The 21,577-nt window shown below is 50.4% G+C and overlaps 1 protein-coding gene across 4 annotated transcripts in view; it reads left to right on the top strand.

The window, feature by feature from the left end:
- Window positions 1-21,577, top strand: part of LOC147619293 (PX domain-containing protein EREL1-like) — a 54,047-nt gene that overhangs the window by 6,058 nt on the left and 26,412 nt on the right. Inside the window, exons 3-5 of one of the 4 annotated variants that reach the window (XM_086772950.1) lie at window positions 14,514-14,612; window positions 14,813-14,905; window positions 14,990-15,098. In XM_086772950.1, the coding sequence (XP_086629076.1) occupies window positions 14,514-14,612; window positions 14,813-14,905; window positions 14,990-15,098 (301 nt within the window). Of the gene's footprint in view, window positions 1-14,513; window positions 14,619-14,812; window positions 14,906-14,989; window positions 15,099-21,577 lie in introns of all 4 variants that reach the window. The other 3 variants (XM_086772949.1, XM_086772952.1, XM_086772951.1) reach the window with 3 other exon arrangements.

The following is a 21,577-nucleotide window of genomic DNA, read 5'->3' as shown; positions in this document are numbered from 1 at the left end:
CTTCTTTTTCTGATCCGCTGTCATCTGTGTTGGCAGCATTCCATCTAGCAAAAAATTCAGCATCTCATCATACCAGTTTTCAGCTTGAAAAGTCCTAACAGCATAGAGACTGGCATCTGGTAACTGATCTGAAACTCCAACTGCTGCTTCACCATGCTCAATCCGACTCAAATAGTCTGCAATTGCATGTAACTTGCCTGGAGTATGAATAATAGTAAAATCAAATTCCTGCAACAAGAGCATCCAACGTGCCAGCCTCCCTGTCAACTGGGGCTTCTTCACCAAATACAGCAAAGCTTGGTGGTCAACATGGAAAACCACTTTGTTGCTCAATAAATAGTGTCTGAACTTCCTTAATGCATAGACCATGCCCAAAGCTTCTCTCTCAGTCACTGTGTAGTTCTTCTCAGCTGGTGACAACATTTTACTTGCATAATAGATAGGCCGGTACCATCCTTTCTGCTTTTCCTGCATTAAAATAGCTCCGATTGCAACATCCGACGCATCTACAAACACATGAAAAGGTAAAAGCCAATCTGGTGGCTGCAATATTGGTGCTACCACCAATATTTTCTTAAGAATTTCAAATGCATTCTTCTGTGACTCTCCCCAGGCATATGGAATGTCTTTTTTGGTGAGATGAGACAATGGGGCACAAATATCTGCCGGATAGCGCAAGTATCTACATTGCCATTTAATCTGATCCAAAAACCTCATTAACTCTTTCAGATTCTTTGGAGGTTGAGCTTCTTGAACTGCTCGAATCTTGTCGGAATCGACCAACATTCCTTCTGCTGAAATAATATGTCCTAATAGGCGCTCGCTGAAGCTCTCGCTCCCCCCCTGCTCGTGCTGACTGCACGCCCTCCCCCCTTTTCCCGCCTTCGCGTCTGCCCCCCCCCCCCCCCCCCCCCCCCCCCCGCTTGCCCTCGCGTTTGCCCCCCCTCCCCCGCCTGGCTGTTCTGCGCGCCTTAGCGCTGCTGTGCCGCCGTCCCCTGCTCCAGCTCCTCTCCTTCGCGCCCCCCGGTCTGTCTTCAGCGCCCCGCCCCCCCTTTAGCTGCGGTCGCCTCTTCTTCCCCCCGCCCCCCCTTCTTCGCGTTGCTGCCGCCTCCCCCCGAGGGGCTTTTTGTCCTCGCCGCCTTACCCCCCCCCCCCCCCCCCTTTTTCCTTTTCTGATTTTTCGTCCCCCCCTGGGGTTTTCTTCCTTTTTGCCTTCCGCCTTCCCCCTTCGTCCTTCGTGTGCAGCTCGGTTCTTGCAGGACTCTCTGCATTCGCTCCGCCTTCGACATAGCTTCAGACACTGATGGAGGCTCCTCCCGCCCCGCCTCAGAGGGACTCCCCCGCAGCCCCCTCGCCCGCCCCTGAGGACACCCCCATCAGGCTTTCTCTTTCGCCAGAAGAGGAAGCGAGCCTCGCCGCAGAGGTGAAACGCCTCCAGGCTCATTCCACCATCTGCCGTATAGTCGGCACTCGCCCCAGCAGAGGGAGATCCGTGATCTTCTCCAGGCCCGCCTTCTTGCAGATGTGGGCAAGATCCTGGACGTTCAGCTACTGGGCCGTGGACATTACCAGATCGAGTTCGAGACAGCCCAGAGTGTGGCCAAGGTCCTAGCCATGAGTCCCCTTGACATCAGGGGTGCTAGGGCTTTCTTCAGACCTTGGCAGCATGGCTTTGACCCAGCAGCGGGCCGAGCAGGGAGAGCGCCTTTTCCATGTTACAGTTTGCTTCCCTGGACTCCGCTGGGAGTACCTTCCGCTCCTTTCTAGGCTAGGAGCATTGGTGGGTTCGGTGCTAGAGACTGGCCCCACAGCAGCTTCAGTGGTGGCCAGAGCAGCTGGGCTACCTTTGGTCAAAGTTTTGGTGTCTGACATCTCCTCCCTTCCGAAGGTCATTCAGCTACCTAGGATAGGGGGGGGATGGATTGATCAGAGAGTGGAGTTCTCGGGGCTCCCGAACTAGTGCTTTATTTGCAGGCAGGTCGGTCATCTGGCCAAGGCCTGCCCTCGCAGGAGACCCCGACCTTCACCGCGCAGCAGTAGGCCCCCGATGGCCCGCCCACAGATGCGGCTCGGCAGGCAGCCTCCGGGACACCTGCTCAGGCCACAGAGACCTCGGAGTGGCAGCCTGGACAGGGGCGCCGTCGAGGGAGACAGCCACAGTAGCATGCCCAGAGACCGTTGCAGCAGCAGCCACAGTCTCAGCATCACTGGGTTCCCGTGAGGAACAGCTTTGCTCCCCTCCAGGAGGAGACCCCTGCGACGACTGAGGACCAGGAGATGCCAGCACCCCCTCCTTCACCCCCCCCCACCCCCGTCCCCCCCTACCGCCTCGCTTCCACCTTCGCCTCCTCCCGTCCCCGCTCCGGTTTCGGCAGCGGCTCCTTCTCCACCCCCCTCGCCCCCCCCCTCCTCCCCCCCTGCCCGCCTCAGCTCCCCGGGAGGCCCTGGCAGTCCCCTGGCGTTCACCTGCAGTCCGGAGGGCTCTGAGCACCGACCTTGCTCGAGCACCGCAGAGGAGACTTACCATGCCGATTCGGGCTTCACGGATATCATCTATTCGCAGTCGGCTGAGTCGCCTCAGCACTAGACAGCGCTCGGAGGCTTTTGATTACGCCTTCACACGGCTTTTTGGAGCAGAGGGCCCCCATGAGCCAGCACCAACCATCAGAGTTCATGTAGTGATTCCTCCGGCCCGCGGGGAGGAGGCACTTGATTCAGCGGTGGCCTTCTCGTTCCCTCTCTGTGGCCCATGCGACCGGGAGTGGACTCTGGAGCTCACTCTTAGCACTTTGAAGACTCAGGCAGTTGAGTTTTCTCACCATGTGAGCGATCTGGAGGTGACAGATGTGATAGGCCGACTATGGGAGTTGGCTTATTTTTTCTTGGATCCTAGGAGTGTGGATGCCTCAGGGATTCGTCATTTGGTCGTTCGCATAGTGGCAGACTTAGCACATGACCTTGGATATGTATGTATACACGAGGTTGCTCTGTCTGAGCGGGAGGCAGTCGCCATGGGACACAGCCACCACTGGCGCCTGATCCGTGATTCTTGCAGTACACCGGGTGGGCAGATTCGCAGCCGCTCGGATGGGGACTACTCTCCATCCAAGCCGCTTGCGAAGGCCCGCCGTACGGCTGAGACAACATCCACCTCAGCAGGTCATCCATGAGGATCATCTCATGGAATGTACAGGGCCTTGGCGGAGCACATTATATACGCTATCGTGGTTGCTTGAGGCAGGAGCTTCAGAGATGCCTGGTTGGTGGCAGCATTGATATTTTGATGATGCAGGAGCACCACTTGGGTGAGAGCAGGATCCGGAGATATGGTTCGGTGATGCCTGGTAGATGGGACACCTTTTGGTCTGCAGGGTTTGGTCCTTTGGGTGGACAGGGAGGAGTATGCATGGTCATTGCAGATGTATGGTGGCAGGCCATTGTGGATCGAGGGATCATTGTGCCTGGTAGAGCACAGTATGTCATTCTGAGGATGCATGATGAGCTATTGGGCGTGCTCAACGTCTATGCGCCCAACCATGCTAGTGCCAGAGCAGAGTTCTGGACCCAGGTTACGGATGCATTGCCAGAGGCCGCACATTGGTGTGTCGGGGAGACTTCAACATGCTTGAGGACCCGGCTGATAGGGTGGGAGGCAGTCATGTTACAGTGCACGGCACGGAGCTTGCAGCTTGGGAGCGATTTTGCATGTCACTGAGGATCATTGATGCATGGCAGCATGGGGCCTTCTCCCGCTCTCAAGACAGTCTTAGTTTCTTGGTCGGATCGCCGGCAGGGAGGGACTAATCTATCATGGATTGATCGCTTTTATGTGGGCGATTGGTTAGGGGAGCGAGGGGGCTCCGTTGCACTCTCGCTGGCACCTCATTTTCAGATCATGCGCCAGTTATTTTGACACTTGAGGAGAGGACACGGGAGCCCAGCTTGCAGTTGAGGATCCCAGAGAGGGTACTTACAGATCCTAGTCTCGCCGAGGACATTGAGAGGATCTGGCATGATAGTCAGTGCTCTGACCAGGATGCAGCAGGCCAGTGTGCCCAGGGACTCATCGAGCTTAGCTCTTTTCTGCACGCTGCAGCTTTGACACGGCTAGGAGAGATTCGCGAGCGGGAGCATCGGCTGAGACGCAGCCTTGCTTCGCTTCAGCGCCTTCAGGAGCAGCAGCCTGCATGTGAGTGGGTGGCGTCCCAGCTGAGCCAGGCACGCCAGGAGGTTAGAGAGGCAGAGGAGCAGAGACATGAGTTTTACTATCGTCGCCAAGCGTCTCAGTGGACGCAGCTTGGTGATAGAGTGACTGGGGAGTTTTTTGAGATTACTGGACCCCGCCATGCTCGAGCAGGAGTCCGTCAGCTTGGGAGGCCGGACGGATCGGTAGCTACTGAGCCCGGGGAGATCAGAGCCATTGCCACTGGGTTCTATAGAGACCTGCTTTCAGCGGAGCCAGCCACTGAGGCTCGGGATGCTTGTAGGCAGACTATGTGGGCCCATGTGTAGAGGAGGGTCACAGATCGTATGCGTACAGTTCTTGGTGCGCCTCTTTCAGAGGTTGAGCTTGCTGAGGCCTTGAGGGTCCTCCCGCGCCATAGTTGCCCAGGGGAGGATGGACTGACGCCTGCCTTTTTTATGCGCTATTGGGACCTTTTGGGGCCAGGCCTCCGCAGGGGCTTTCAGTATGTTTTGGATGCCACAGAGCTTTTCAGAGGGCTTGATCTTTCTTATCCCCAAGGGGGAGGGAGTATCAGATGATATTCGGCATTGGAGACCTATTACGATCCTCAATACTGTCTACAAGGTCTTAGCAAAGGCCCGAGTTTTGAGCTGACCAGATCAGTCCGTCAGGGGTGTCCCCTCGCCCCTTTTCTTTTTCTCTTCTTTGCGGAGGCTATGAGCATGTATTTGACGGCAGAGGAGGTTGGTTTGAGAGGACTCCAGCTCCCAGTCCGGGGGGAGGACCTGGTCGATGCTGAGTTTGTTGACGACACGGGCTTATTTTTGCATGGCCAGGAGGCCAATCTTCTTCGGGCAGAGTAGTCGCTCCAGGTTTTTAGTGCAGCTTCAGGAGCATTGATCAATTGGCGCAAGACAGTGGCCTTTTGGATCAGTAGCGCTCCCACTCCGGCATGGAGCCCGGACCCCGGTTTTAGATGGATTCCTCCTGGCACAGCAGTGCGGTATTTGGGATGCCAGATTGGACTAGATTTGTCACCAGAGCAGCAGATTGCCCCGCTTCTTCTGAGCATTCGGAAGAAGCTTTTGTATTGGAGTACAGCTCGACTATCCTTGGCTGGGAGGGTGGTGGTGGCAAATCAGGTGCTATTAGCGACCATGTGGTACATTACGTCTTGCTGGATCTTCTCGAGCTCTTGCATCAGCCAGGTACAGAGGCTGATCAGGAACTTTCTTTGGTCTGGGCGGGACGGTCAGCCAGCCCGGGAAAAGGTTGCATGGGCAGTTATTACACTTCCGCTGGCTCAGGGAGGCTTGGGCATTATAGATCTAGTCGATCAGAGTAGAGCCTTATTGGGGAAGCTTATTGTTCGGGGGCTGCTTCCAGGCGCTGAGCCTTGGAAAGAGCTTCTCTTGCAGCGGCTGCAGGCTCGGGCTCCCCCAGCAGGGGGCACTTGGGCACCAGAGATTCGATGGATCTTCATAGAGATGAGGAGGACAGGCCTCAGTAGAGGATGGGAGGACAGATTTGCCTTGAGCATCCTGAGAGCTTGGGAGCTGCTGAGACCGGGGCTCTCTCAGCGACCTTCTTGTGTTGAGGAGCGGGCCAGATAGCCGCTCATCTGGAGCCCAGCGGTTCGCATAGAGCAGGGTCATATGCTGGGTTCTTGGCCTCGTCTAGCCTGGGGACCTTTGGCGGCGGCAGGCCCAGCACGTAGCTTTGGAGACTGGCAGGCCTTCTGCAGTCTCCCAGAGGAGATCCAGGTGGAGAGGCTGAGTCACTTCAGAGGGGGGTTGATTATGAGGGATGACATTCAGGAGGCACTCACAAAGTAGTGGTTCACGCCTATCGAGCTAGTGGCCCCACGGTGGATGGGAGCCTTTACACAGTTGGAGATCCTGATTGCTATCAGAGCTTGCACTGAGGATGGCAGATGCCTCTACTATGAGATTCAAGATGAGGGCAGACTTCAGAGAGTGGAGGTGGAGTCGACTTTGGTTGCAGAGTGCACCTTTCAGAGGATACGGGTAGTGGCCGCCGCTTCTCGGAAGTGGCATATTGACCCAGACCCTGCAGATGTGCTCCCGGATTGGCGCATATGGGCATATGCAGCGCGCCCCTTGGCCTGGCTCTAGTGGGACCCTGGTGAGTACGAGTGGCATGATCCTTATGCATCCCTTGAGGCCACAGAGATTACCTTTTTTCAGTATACTGTTCGGTTGGGGCGGCATATTTTGACGGCGAGGAGGATGGTCTCTCCAACTGCAGCGGGGCACTGGCGGCTATAGGGACTCTCACAGGATTTTCTGGAGGATTTTTGGGCCTGGCTCTGGGCTAGTCGACAGGCCCGCAGGATCTCGACTTTCCAGTGGCTGGTCGCCCACAGGGGCTCAGCAGTTGGCACCTGGCTTGTCTACAGCGGTCTTCCGGCGGCTTGCGTCCGATGCGGCCACCCTATGGAGACACAGAGACATTGCCTTTGGGACTGCCCTCAGGCACAGCAGATTTGGCTGCGGATGTTGCGTATTCTGGCCCCCCCTCTCTCCAGAGGGTACGTATACGTGGGGTGCCGCTGCTTGGTCGACTTCGTCAGGGCCTGCTATGGGCTATGAGATGGAGCAGGACAGCCAAGCCATTAGATTCACTAGGGGCCAGCCTCGCCTTGTTCCTTCACCGGATTTCTCGTCCACCAGCTGGACACAGGAGAGGGATCTACGATGGGAGCTCCTCAGCAGCATCACCATCTGGTTCACCTGGAGGGCCCGGTGTTTCAGGGCCTTTGAGGGGAGACTGGAGCCACCAGCAGAGACTGTTCGGGGGATTTGGCAGGAGTTGATCCACACCTTGCGAAGACAGTATGACCGCATCCGGGGCGACTCGGATGAGGCGATCTTGCGGGGCCAGGCCTTTCACACCACCTGGCGCAGCGGCCCCTTCTATACCCTACACGCGGGTTCCCCCCGTTGGCACTACAGGCCACCTGTTTGGCTTTTCCCCTCTCCTATTGTATGATATAGCCCCTCAGTTTTTTGTACTGATACTTGTACTTTTCAGCACCTAGGGAGAGTCTCCCTGGCTGCCTTGCTTTGTTCTCTGCTCTGTTTTTCTTGTGAGCAGGAGAGGATCTTTTGTAGCCCTACGGGCGTTTTTTATAACTAATGAAAGGATCTTTTCTCAGAAAAAAATAAATAAAAAAATGTCCTAACAGCTTTCCTCTGCGGACTGCTATTGCGCATTTGAATGGATTCAGGGACATTCAGCAGGGAGAGAGAGAGAGTTGTGGGGATAAGTCAACTCACCAAGATGAGTGTGTGACTCCCCTATCACACATGTATATTGCACTAGTACACATAGTGCACTTAGTACATTAAAAGTACTAAGTGTACTATGTACACATAGTGCACTTAGTACATTAAAAGTACTAAGTGTACTATGTACTATAACTTATGGGCTTGTACACACTATAAGGGTGGGCATAATGCCTTTACCCCAACATACATCCATGAGGCCTAGAATATGCATCTAACTGAACCATGCACATAGCCATAAACTCAGCCATGAAAACAGTCCACAAACTCATCCAAATCAGCCCACAATCTTGTCCTGTTTCCACCTTCTGAACTGCCAAACCCTTCCTCTCACAAAGGGCTAGAGAGAACCACTCTAGAACAGTCTTGAGCCGGTGAAAAGAAAGACTCCATAAGACATCACCTGCAGTCCCACTTGTTCACAAAGAGAGAGAAACTTAGAGTCTTTATGTCGCTTTCCACAAGAGAGAAAAGACACGAGGAAGAGCCCCGTACTGTCCTGTCCTCTTGTCTTGCAGTCGAGAGAGAGAAAAATCAGTGAGAGAACCTGCTGTCCAGCCTTGTGTTCTCCTCTTATAGTCCACACTTCTCAGCTAACAAACAGTTCTTACCCAAAAGCATTGGAGGGAGAAAAAGGAGAACCTGTAGGTGCCTGTTTGCTCTGCAGCCAGCAGCCAACCAGTTCTTCAAGGGCTAAAGAGAGGGAGAGAAAGAAAAGAGACCTGCATCTCTGTTCTGTAGCACAGCCAGCAACCAATCTGTATAATCTCCCTCATGAAACCAGCCCAGTCTGTGCCCGAACCCTCTGTACAGTAACCAGCCAGAGATACGCAGCTCGCCCACAGCCTTCTTCCAAAAACAGGAGTGTAGTTTAGTGCGCAGACGCCCGTAACTGTTCTCCCAGCCCTGAAATCTGTGCTGCCCATCTACAGTCCCTCCAAAAGCCAGCATAAGAGAGGCGCAACCCTGCAGCCTGCTGTGTATGCGATTCTTTTTTAGAAAATTCCTCCTCTAACTTGCGCTGCCCGCCAGCCTCACTTTTCCCAAAAAAGGTAGAGATAGAAAGAGAGAGAGGGAGGCATGTACTCCAAAAGTGGAGTAGCCCCCTCCCATAAATATCCTAAGGCCCATAAAGTTATTAAAACCTTTCTAGGGGCCACTTATGGATTTTAAAACCTACCTAGGGGCCACCCAAGGTTATGAACCTTAAAAACTTTAATCCCTTGGTCCCCCTTCACACTTGGGGTTGTCCCATGTTACGTTTTTGTCCGGCCACCCAAGTATGAATCTTAAATTTTTTATCTTGCTCACCTACCAGCATGCTCACACTTACGCTGCACCCATTTTCACATGGTCATGACACCAATGATGACCAATCTCGAGCCTATGCACTCTTCCCAATGGATGTAGGAAGGCTGCAAATCTGAGGCCGAGAGAAGGGGCTGATTGGGACTGTTCTAGACTGTATGAATGCTGAAAATGAGTAAGAATGATGAGTTTTACCTTCACCAAGTGGCTGTAGCAAAATGCATATGAGGGTGCTAAAAACTGTATGAATGCTGAAAAGGCAAGGGGTACTGAAGGCTGAATGCTGTAGATGCTGCATTTTACTTCATAGAGGCTGAATTGCTCAAGCGTTGATGCTCCTAGATGCTGATGAGGAAAACGTTGAAGGATGAGGTGCTGATTTCTGCAATCGCTTATGCTCCTTGTGTTGAAGGCTCCAAGCGATGAGTGCTTCAATGTTGATTATGATATGAATGAATGAAAGGACTACATGCTCAGCTATTTATATGGACAAGGGATGTAGGTTGGCTGGCTACAGAGCTGGCCGACTGCACTTGTCCAGGCAAAAATATATAAATGCCCAATAAATGCTGTAAATTATAGGAATAATAATAGATAAATTCTGATGGCCGCTAGATGATATCTCAAGGCTTCTGCAATGGTCTAGAACGCCTACATGCATATGGGATGAATGCTATGCATAAATGCACACATGTCCTGATGTAAACCCTAAGGCTTCTACTAACTCTACATGCATGAATGCATCTGTTCAAGTGGGTTAAGGGACTTGGACTGAGTGACTTACTGTCTAAGGCTGAGAATGACCTACGTAGCTTGTGCTTGACTTATCCTGGATTGAGGATTACAATGGGGTCACGGCGTAAGACAATTATCATCCTAAAAGGTGCTAATAATGTACAATGTTGCACTGATGATGATGAGCCATCTTGTCACCATGCACTACAGTGCAGAGTGCATGTGACAGCTTGTCTCTTTTGTAGATTATCTTGTGCAATGATGTATCATTCAGTTGTTACGTGCAATGTGGCTTTTACATATTAAGTGTGACATGCGTATTGTTCACGAGATGGTGCCCAAGGACGTTCATAGCTAGCGGGTGTAGTTTCAGTGATATGAGAGCACGGTTTTTTCCCTCCTTTGAGTGGGGAAACGGTCGATTGGGCATTGGGCTCCGTGTGGATAGCTGTTGAACACTATGGACAGCCATGCACAAAGGGCCAAGGGGCTAGTTCACATGAGATATGCCATGGACATTATTGTATCACTTGGGTCTCGTAGGCCCATTGGGTCTTTAGTAGACACCCGACTGGCAGTGAGTCCACACAGAGGCGGATTTCTGACTTCTTTAGAGGGACTACCCGGGAGGATACACAGCCGACAGCCCAGTAGCAGGCACCCCGTGGGACTCTAGTTGAGAGAGCTGAGGCATCGGGCTCGTCCGACCAGGCATCGGGCTATGGCAGATATCCAGGCCATTCGGCTGAGACCCATGCTAGAGCTCCTAGGATGATTACCACTCCAGCCATATACTGTTGTACTCACTGTCACTTTTGTACTCCCCCATATTCATGTATTCATATATCCATGTACTCATGTACCCCATTTTGACTAGTAGCATTAGCTTCCCACTCTCCCTAGTTGCTGCTTCCGGATTCTCCCTACTGATGTATTGTAGGGCTAGAGACTTACCTTCAGTTCTTTCTTTTCTTTTCCAGACAGTGTATCAGAAGTCACATGGTTGTAACTTTGGTCTCATAGGTCACTTTGGCCTTTTGAAGACGTTAATATAACATTTCATTTCATTTCATTTCTCTCTCCCTCTCTCTCTCTCTCTCTTGCTCTCTCTTTGTCTCTCTCTGCTCACACACCTTGGACATCCTACATCCACCTTAGCTTAGGCTCATCTTGTGCTAACCCTAATACCATCAGATGTACCAACAACCGCTCTCCGGAGAAGCACCACCTATTCCTGTAACTGTTGAATATCAGCTTGTAAATCAGCCCCGAGTTTCCCATCTCCTCCTCAAAGTAAGTTTTCTCTACCCCCTCTACCTCTGTCTGCTAAAACTCATCTTGATCCCCCTCGGGCTGAGGATCCACCTCATGATCTAATAGGGTATCATCAAAGTGAAGTTCTTCCGCCCATGGATAAAGAGAGGGTAGAAAAAAGTCTGCTCCTGCAAGAAAAACTATGTGGCAATTCTGAATTTCGAGAAAAAGGGAGAAAAACTACACTCTCATGCGAGAAAATATGAAAAAAAGTGACCTACGTGTGCTGCACGCACTAGAGACGGAAATCCTGCTGAGTATCCGCGTGGTAGGCTGTCCCCTTTGGCTTTTGTCACGCTCTGAGTAAGATAGGTCGGGTATGCCCTCTTTTTTTATAAGCCAAAAAGCTGCTGTGCTTTTTTACTCTAAAAAATCAAGTGGCTCTTTTGTAGACATGCACTAGGAAAAAACAGTCCCCCTTGCTCACGTAAGAAAAACAAAACAGCATGTCATACTCTTTTTAAATCAAAATCTCATAAATCTTTAACTGGTTTGGACGCGCCCCCAAGGCTGAGAGAAGCGTGTGGTACTCTTTGGGGAGGCCGGGAAAGCATACCGTCACTGGGAAGCCCGTTGCTTCTGCCAGTGGTCCCAAATCTTAGGAGAAACGTTGTCTCCATAGTGCAAAGTAGACTTGGGAGCTCCGCTTTGCTAGCGAGCTCAACGACAAGGTCTTGTGGTGATGGTGGAAGAGGAGAACTCCAGCTGGATGTACCCTGGTTGAGAAAACTGGATATCTGAGATACGATTGGGCTCTCCAATGAGAGCCACCTGAAGAGGATCGCGAAGCTGGCCTTGAGTCGGACGGCTGCCAACAAATTTGCACACCATTGTGCATGCTTTCTCTCTCCCTCTCTCTCTCTCTCTCTTGCTCTCTCTTTGTCTCTCTCTGCTCACACACCTTGGACATCCTACATCCACCTTAGCTTAGGCTCATCTTGTGCTAACCCTAATACCATCAGATGTACCAACAACCGCTCTCCGGAGAAGCACCACCTATTCCTGTAACTGTTGAATATCAGCTTGTAAATCAGCCCCGAGTTTCCCATCTCCTCCTCAAAGTAAGTTTTCTCTACCCCCTCTACCTCTGTCTGCTAAAACTCATCTTGATCCCCCTCGGGCTGAGGATCCACCTCATGATCTAATAGGGTATCATCAAAGTGAAGTTCTTCCGCCCATGGATAAAGAGAGGGTAGAAAAAAGTCTGCTCCTGCAAGAAAAACTATGTGGCAATTCTGAATTTCGAGAAAAAGGGAGAAAAACTACACTCTCATGCGAGAAAATATGAAAAAAAGTGACCTACGTGTGCTGCACGCACTAGAGACGGAAATCCTGCTGAGTATCCGCGTGGTAGGCTGTCCCCTTTGGCTTTTGTCACGCTCTGAGTAAGATAGGTCGGGTATGCCCTCTTTTTTTATAAGCCAAAAAGCTGCTGTGCTTTTTTACTCTAAAAAATCAAGTGGCTCTTTTGTAGACATGCACTAGGAAAAAACAGTCCCCCTTGCTCACGTAAGAAAAACAAAACAGCATGTCATACTCTTTTTAAATCAAAATCTCATAAATCTTTAACTGGTTTGGACGCGCCCCCAAGGCTGAGAGAAGCGTGTGGTACTCTTTGGGGAGGCCGGGAAAGCATACCGTCACTGGGAAGCCCGTTGCTTCTGCCAGTGGTCCCAAATCTTAGGAGAAACGTTGTCTCCATAGTGCAAAGTAGACTTGGGAGCTCCGCTTTGCTAGCGAGCTCAACGACAAGGTCTTGTGGTGATGGTGGAAGAGGAGAACTCCACCTGGATGTACCCTGGTTGAGAAAACTGGATATCTGAGATACGATTGGGCTCTCCAATGAGAGCCACCTGAAGAGGATCGCGAAGCTGGCCTTGAGTCGGACGGCTGTCAACAAATTTGCACACCATTGTGCATGCTTTCTCTCTCCCTCTCTCTCTCTCTCTCTTGCTCTCTCTTTGTCTCTCTCTGCTCACACACCTTGGACATCCTACATCCACCTTAGCTTAGGCTCATCTTGTGCTAACCCTAATACCATCAGATGTACCAACAACCGCTCTCCGGAGAAGCACCACCTATTCCTGTAACTGTTGAATATCAGCTTGTAAATCAGCCCCGAGTTTCCCATCTCCTCCTCAAAGTAAGTTTTCTCTACCCCCTCTACCTCTGTCTGCTAAAACTCATCTTGATCCCCCTCGGGCTGAGGATCCACCTCATGATCTAATAGGGTATCATCAAAGTGAAGTTCTTCCGCCCATGGATAAAGAGAGGGTAGAAAAAAGTCTGCTCCTGCAAGAAAAACTATGTGGCAATTCTGAATTTCGAGAAAAAGGGAGAAAAACTACACTCTCATGCGAGAAAATATGAAAAAAAGTGACCTACGTGTGCTGCACGCACTAGAGACGGAAATCCTGCTGAGTATCCGCGTGGTAGGCTGTCCCCTTTGGCTTTTGTCACGCTCTGAGTAAGATAGGTCGGGTATGCCCTCTTTTTTTATAAGCCAAAAAGCTGCTGTGCTTTTTTACTCTAAAAAATCAAGTGGCTCTTTTGTAGACATGCACTAGGAAAAAACAGTCCCCCTTGCTCACGTAAGAAAAACAAAACAGCATGTCATACTCTTTTTAAATCAAAATCTCATAAATCTTTAACTGGTTTGGGCGCGCCCCCAAGGCTGAGAGAAGCGTGTGGTACTCTTTGGGGAGGCCGGGAAAGCATACCGTCACTGGGAAGCCCGTTGCTTCTGCCAGTGGTCCCAAATCTTAGGAGAAACGTTGTCTCCATAGTGCAAAGTAGACTTGGGAGCTCCGCTTTGCTAGCGAGCTCAACGACAAGGTCTTGTGGTGATGGTGGAAGAGGAGAACTCCAGCTGGATGTACCCTGGTTGAAAAAACTGAATATCTGAGATACGATTGGGCTCTCCAATGAGAGCCACCTGAAGAGGATCGCGAAGCTGGCCTTGAGTCGGACGGCTGCCAACAAATTTGCACACCATTGTGCATGCTTTGAATGAAGCCATCGAAGAAGCCAAGAGCTGGAGTTCTGCTTCTGAGAAAGAGAAATCGCGGGTGACCTCGGCCGGGGTTGATGGAGCATATCATAGAGTCCTCCTAGGGGAAAAGCCAAAGGGGAACCCTCAATCGGAAAAGCCACAACCTGGAGTGTGACGTAGAGGGAGGAACTGGGGCAGGGCAATGACGAGGGTGCTGGGTTGAAAAGCGGAGCAGGAAAGGCGGGCTGGAAAGAGGCGAAGGGGAAAAGGAGAGCAAAAAAACGGGAAGAGAGGAAAGAAGCAACATGCTAAAGAAAAGGGGAGGGGGAAAAAGCATGGGAGAAGCAAGGGGGTGCACACAGTGGAAAGGGCACAGCAGAAGAGAAAGGGGAGACGGGGCAGGGGGGAAGGGGTGGGGTGTTTGCAGAAACTGGAGAAAGGAGAAAGGGATGGGACCAGCTCACGATACAAATTGGTTTATCCGCTACAGGATGCATGTTGAATGATTTTTCGTGTTAATATCCCTTGTTCATGCACATGCGACTGGACCTAACGTACCAATTGTGTTCTATATATGTGCTATGTGAACAACATCTATTGCATGGTCCAACTTGATTTGGGCATAAATGAGAGTCTCAAAGCAGATTTGTCATGTCATCTTGCTTATCAGTTTTACAGGGTGCAAGTTGGGATACAGTCCCCGCAAGGAGTGAGCACATGGCGCAAAGTTCTAAGGCGATTCAGTGACTTCTTGAAACTTCATGCATCGGTATTGGTTTGTTTTCTTTCCTTTCAAAACAAATTTGGTTAATATATTAGATGTCAACTGTTGAGTTTGAGCAAGGGCACACAACTGTTTGCCATCTCTCATCAACTCACATATGTGGCTAGAGTTTTGAGTGTTCTCACTTTGCCTCTCTTAGTCATAGTATTGTGGCATCATTGATGGTGTGCCCTTTACTTTTTCAGTTAAAACGGGCATTTCCAAAGAAACATCTACCTATGGTTCCCCCAAAAAACTCTATGCTATGGATGAAGGCAAATGAGACTCAATTTGAAGAGGTACAAAGGCTTTGAGATTTTTGAAAGATTTTTTAGCATGGGTTGAACCCGGATTTAAGGCCATGGTTTTGAATTGCTTTGCAGAGGAGGCTTGCTTTGATAGATTGGTTGACCAAGCTACTTGCTGATATTGATATATCTAGAAGTGCTCCAGTGGCTGCATTTTTTGAACTGGAAGCTGCTGCCAGGGCAGGTAACATGTTTAGTCTTTAGAACATTTTGGAGTCACAGTGTGGAAGCATTTTCCTTTGTTCTATGTGAATATAATCACCATCTACGGAGCAAGGCAGAGGAGAGAGAGAAATGAAATGATATATTAACGTCTCTAAGAGGCCATGGCCTATGAGACCAAAACTGAGAGTACATCTGAAGTTGGTGTCTCATCAAAGAGAGAAAGAAAGAAAGAAAGCTGTATTAACGTCTACTAGAGGCCGAACTCGACCTATGAGACAAATCAATGTACAACTGTCAATGTCTTTTGGATGTCCAGAAAAAAAAAGGACAAAATGAACATGAAGTAAACTATGAAAATATTGAGCTGGTGGGGGGGTGTGATGGATGGAGCACTACTGCTAGAGGCTCAGTATGCAACCTATATGTGCAGGGTATACAAGAATGCAATGCAGATCTGTCTATCTCCAACCAGTACCATAATGGGGGTGTAATATGTGATACATAGGCGATGGCGAGGCAAAAATACCTCGGAGCATGATCTCCATGCTGTGCATCTGCATACATAATGTTCCTCACTCTCAACCTCCTCCTGGCATAGTCTGCATATCCTCTCTGCTCTGGGGATCCGTGCTGCCCTACCTGCCTCAATCTCAAGCTCGTGTGATGACACTTTGAGCTGGCCAATCACCACTCGGGCACTGTGAGGCATGTATACATCCATGTATCTAGGTCTCTGTATGAATCCATCTGCTGAGATACGCATAAACTGATCTGTGTAGTATAGCATCTTCAGCGGTAGAGGCTGATTGGGTGTAATCCAAGTCTCTTGAGTGTATCGCTGCCATAAATCCTGCCGAAGGACTCTGTTCCTCTCACTGTGAGAGAGCTGGATGTGTGGTGCATGTATATCATACTGGAAAGGTGGCAGGTGATCCATGTCAAGACCATGTTGAGTGAGCCACTGTATCATCTGTGAATACCATGATCTCCTATCTCCACCCTGTGCGAGCTGCCTGGACGCCTCAAAAGCTCTATGTTAGAGTCGATCTGATGGCATATCTCTGATCCTCTGTATGAAGCAGATCGTCTGGAAGATGGCCTCTACTAGACAAACACCAGCATGCATGAAGTAAAGAGTGTCCACCTTAGAGCCTCTGGCAACAACCAATGAGCCCTTACTAATCTTCCACTTTCCACGACCAAATGTGGTAACATAATCAGCATCATCAAGCTGTCCAGTAGAAAGCAGGTTCTTCTTGATCTCACACACATGCGTGACATCATGGAGCATAAGCTCTGAGCCATCTGAAAACACAAGCCTCACATCACCTCTGCCAAGAATCTTGCATGCATGGTTGTCACCCAAATAAACTACTCCTTCATTGCCAGCAGTATACCTGACAAACAAGTCTCTGCAACCTGTGACATGAAAGGAGGCACCTGAATCAATGATCCATGAGTGCATACCATGACCATCTCCTGCAAGAAGTGAATGGGCATCAAGTGAAGACGTGAATAGGACTTCATCCTCACTGTCACCTGAATGTGACACATTGACTTCTTCAATCTTGACTCCACTTTTGCCCTTTGGCTTTGCATCTTTGGCTTCATCTTTGTCTTTGTCTTTTCCTTTGCTCTTTTCCTTTTGATCATTCTTCCATTTGTAGCATTGCTTTTTGATATGTCCCTTCTTGCCACAATAATGGCATTCCAAGTCCTTTTTGGAGCGGGACTTGCTCCTTCCCCGTTCTTGGCTTTTACCCCTTTGCTGGGATCTCCCACGTGCATTCATTGCATTGGACTTCCCAACAGAGTTGTTCTTCCTGTTCATCTCCTCTTGAAGAAGAGCACCCTCAACATCTGCATATGACAGCATAGCATTGGAATTGCTAGTGGCTGTCCTGAATGTGTCCCAACTCTCTGGCAAAGTGCATAAGAGAAAGGTGGCTTTGAACTCATCGTCCATTGCCAACTTTTGATTGATAACTTGGCTGACAACACCATTAAACTCATTTAGATGGGCTGTCATAGACGCCCCTTCCTTCATTTGAAGACCTATGAGTTTCTTCAACCAATACACTTTGCTTGAGGCACTTTGCTGGGCATACAAGTCCTGCAATCTTTGCCACATTCCCCAAGCTGTCTTCTCTTCACGTATGCTGAAAAGTAAAGAGTCTGACACAGACAACATGATGGTGGATCTTGCCAGCTCATCCATATCTTCCCATTCTTCAGCAGTAAGAGAAGCGGGCATTACACCCCTTTCTTTGATGGGCTTGTGCTGCTTCTTCTGGAGCAACACATTATAGCACTGGGTTTTCCAAATGTCATAATTATGTGAGCCTTCAAGCTTCTTGATGTGAAGCAATGAAGAGCTCTCACCTGTGGTTGCCATAGCAATATGCAACCTTTGTCAATGCCTGACTCCCTGCAAGATGTGCAAACACTGCACCAAAGCACACAAAGTGCTCACAGTTGTTCTCCCAAAGTTTATCTCCCACTGCGGAAGCACAAATCTCCCACTGAATGTGATAAAATCACCAAAATCTGGTTCCTGCAGATTTATGACAGCACCTTAGTGCTCTGTTCCCCTTCCAAAGTACTGTACAACAGTACTTAGTGATAACCAATGATGTACTAAATCTGTACCGGCAAGTACAGCAGCTGAAAATGAGCCTTTTCCTCACTCAAATCAATGTACAGCCATGCCAAAACTTGTACAAAGTTGTACCAAATCTGTACCAGCAAGTACAGCAGCAATAAATGCTCTCTTGGCTGTCCAAATGAGTGAAAATAATACCTTGACAGTCCCTACCACTGCATACAACAGTCCCGGACAGAAATTGAGCAAAAGCCCCTTGACTGCAAGTGGATTTCTGAGGGTTCAAGGCATAAAAGTCTTCCCTGCTACTTTGCCAGGCTCAACAAGCACAAAATCTTGAAAAGCCCCTTGATTCAAGATCAATTTCTGATCATGAATGGTACATTAATGCACATGAAGGCATCCAGAGTCTTCACAATGCTTCCCCCTGGCCACATATACATCCAATACATAAAAGCCCCTTGATTCAATGGCACATTGAGTGCTTGACAGGCATCAACACATTGCCCAAAGCATCAAATGCCAGTGCCTGCATGCAAATCAACCCAATTGGCACAAAAGCCCTTTGATTTGCACTCCAATTTCCTGCAATTTTGCCCCAAATGTGAGATTTCTCACATCATACAGCATGTATGAATGCCCAGTGGCACAATTACATCAAAAGCCCCAAATTTTGACATCCAATTTCCTGCAAATTGACGCGGAATGTGACCAATGTCACCTAATTGTTGCCAATTTTGCTCAAAATCTGAGCAATTTGGACCTCTACCTGCTCAATTGATGATTGGACATGCAAATTCCAAAATTGAAGCAAATACCTTAGGCAATTTTTGATTTTTGTTGCAGAAAGGGGGTGTTGCGTCGTATTTGCTGACTCGTGAAGGGATGCTGCTGCTGCTGTGCTGACTCGTGCTGATGCTGTATTCGTGCTGCTTGCTGGTCAGGCTTCTACTAGCTGCTACAGACGAGGTGCACCAGTTCTGCACACGCAGCACATGTAGGCGACCAGCGACCAATTCTGCACACGTTACAAGGCGTGAGCCGGTGCTGCTGCTGGGGCGCAATCGCTTCGCGAGTGTGGACTTTGTTTGTTGACGCCGCCTCCGCTAGTGGCCAGCGCTACACGCGACGGGAGCTCATTTGTTGACGCCGCCTCCGCCTCAGAGGGACTCATCCGCAGCCCCCTCGCCCGCCCCCGAGGACATCCCCATCAGGCTTTCTATATCGCCGGAAGAGGAAGCGAGCCTCACCGCAGAGGTGGAACGCCTCCAGGCTCATTCCACCATCTGCCGTATAGTCGGCACTCGCCCCAGCAGAGGGGAGATCAGGGATCTTCTTCAGGCCCGCCTTCTTGCAGATGTGGGCAAGATCCTGGATGTACAGCTCCTGGGCCGGGGACATCATCAGATCGAGTTCGAGGCCGCCCAGAGCGTTGCCAAGGTCCTTGCCATGAGTCCCCTGGACATCAGGGGTGCTCGGGCTTTCTTCAGACCTTGGCAGCATGGATTTGACCCAGCAGCGGCGGAGCAGGGAGAGCGCCTCTTCCATGTTACAGTTTGCTTCCCTGGACTCCGCCGGGAGTATCTTCCGCTCCTCTCCAGGCTCGGAGCATTGGTGGGCTCGGTACTAGAGACTGGCCCCTCAGCAGCTTCAGTGGTGTGGCCAGAGCAGCTGGGCTACCTTCGGTCAGAGTGTTGGTGTCTGACATCTCCTCCCTTCCTAAGGTCATTCAGCTACCTAGGATAGGGGGGGGATGGATAGATCAGAGAGTGGAGTTCTCGGGGCTCCCGAATCAGTGCTTCATTTGCAGGCAGGTCAGTCATCTGGCCAAGGCCTGCCCTCGGGCGACGGGGCCTTGTTTGTTGCCGTTGCCTCCGCCTAGTGTCCAGCGCTACACGCGACGGGGACTTGTTTGTTGCCGTTGTCTCCGCCTAGTGTCGAGCGCTACACCCTCTTGTGGCTAGGCGTCTGACGCCCAACGCCTTGCTGCAACGCACTGCTGCCACTCCCTCTCACTGTCTTGCAGCGCCCAACACGACAGCAAGCTCTCCTCTGCTCGTGCCAAGCTCAAGGCTCCATAGCCGAGCTTCTTCTTCGCGATGAAGACGACTCCGCACACCCGCACACACACGGACACAACCGTGGCTCTGATACCAGTTGAAGGGAGAGAATTAGGGTTTCATGTGGGAGACACACACAGAGAAGAAGGGAGAGAGAGAGAGAGAGATGTGGGGATAAGTCAACTCACAGTATGAGTGTGTGACTCCCCTATCACACATGTATATTTGCTCTAGTACACAGTGTGCACTTAGTACATTAAAAGTACTGCACTTAGTACATTAAAAGTACTAAGTGTACTATGTACTATAAAACTTATGGGCTTGTACACACTACAAGGGTGGGCATAATGCCTTTACCCCAACAGCGGAGTCGTAAATGTAATCCCCAGGTACACATATGAGTCTACCACCTCTACCTGTTCTCCTGCTAGTGCGAAGATGGCCTGTCGTCGAACCGGCCCTGAGGTGTGGAAAATCATGGCCTTGGTTTTCCCAAGGTTCACTGTAAGCCCCCTCTGTGTGCAGAAGTCATTGAGTGCATGGAGATGGTAATGTAGTCCCATCTGGGACTCAGAGACCAGAATAATATCATCTGCATATAGCATAATGTGGACTGTGGTACCTGAGATGTCTACCCCGTCCCCACCACCGTGACCAATGAAGTCAGCCACCTCATCAATGTATAGCCCAAATAGTGTAGGAGAGAGTGGGCATCCTTGCTTCACACCTATGGTGCTAGCAATAACATCAGATAGCCCCCCGGGGCATTGTATGTGCCCGAAGACCTGCTCATATAAAGCATAGATGCCCCAAACCATCTCTGATGGGATCCCCAATGACTGTAGGCGCTGGAAGAGTCTCTCTCGTGGCACCGTGTCAAATGCTTTGCGGAAATCCACAAAGCAGCAATATAATCTCTTCTCCCACGCCCTAGCCTGGTCAATCAGACATCTCAGAGTGAATATATGGTCAATAGTGGAGAAAGCTTGTCGGAATCTAGCCTGCCCTGGTGCTCGTAGTCCCTCCTTCTCTGCATATGAGCTCAACACTGCCTTGAGCACTGCGCCATAAAGTTTGGCCAATGTATGACCAATCTGTCAGAATACGCAGCGGAGATGATGACCAGATCTGGGAACACGAGCAAAAACGCATGCAGAAAAAAACAGCACAAGAGAGAGAGAAGTAGGCGTGTAACTCTGCTCTGATATACACAAGAAAATCCCGGTGTTGGTACACAAGTGGTATGGGGCTGGGGGCCTATTTATATGCCCCCACATCAGCAGTCGGCCTGCTGTAGGCAGCGGACTGGACACGAATCCTCACGACTGGATAAACACAGTTGGCCAGCATCAAGATGGGTCGGCCAGCAGCAGAAGAGTCCCACGACTCATGAGATGCAGTTGGCCATCTCACAGATGCAGTCGGCCAGGCTCAGGGTCCTCCTACCACTACAGGGCTGCCTCCCAAGCCATAGAAAAAATGGGAAAAATAAGGGAAAAATGCGGAGACTGGGGAAAAATGATAAAACACCTCATAAGGGCGGGCACACCCACAACAAAGGCCCTGGTGTATAAAATTGGACAGGAGATGACTTCTAACACCCCCTCTCAGCTCCTGGCTGTGAAACACAACCACTGGGGGGTGCCGCCTGAGCAAATCCTGAGAGAGCGACTTCGTGAAGAGGTCCACCGTACTGTCCTCCGTCGAACAGAACTCTAGCAAGATGTCATCAGCAACGATCTGTTCACGAACAAAGTGCCTCGGGATGACCATGGGTTCCCCCAGTGGAAGCCCAAACCTGCAAAGCAACCTCTGCATCCGCACCACCTCACAAGC

The sequence above is a fragment of the Cibotium barometz genome, chromosome 33 (genome assembly GCF_041138505.1).
Source record: "Cibotium barometz isolate CiBa-2024 chromosome 33, ASM4113850v1, whole genome shotgun sequence".
NCBI classification, from domain to species: Eukaryota; Viridiplantae; Streptophyta; class Polypodiopsida; order Cyatheales; family Cibotiaceae; genus Cibotium; species Cibotium barometz.
This window is presented reverse-complemented; position numbering and strand designations above follow the sequence as displayed.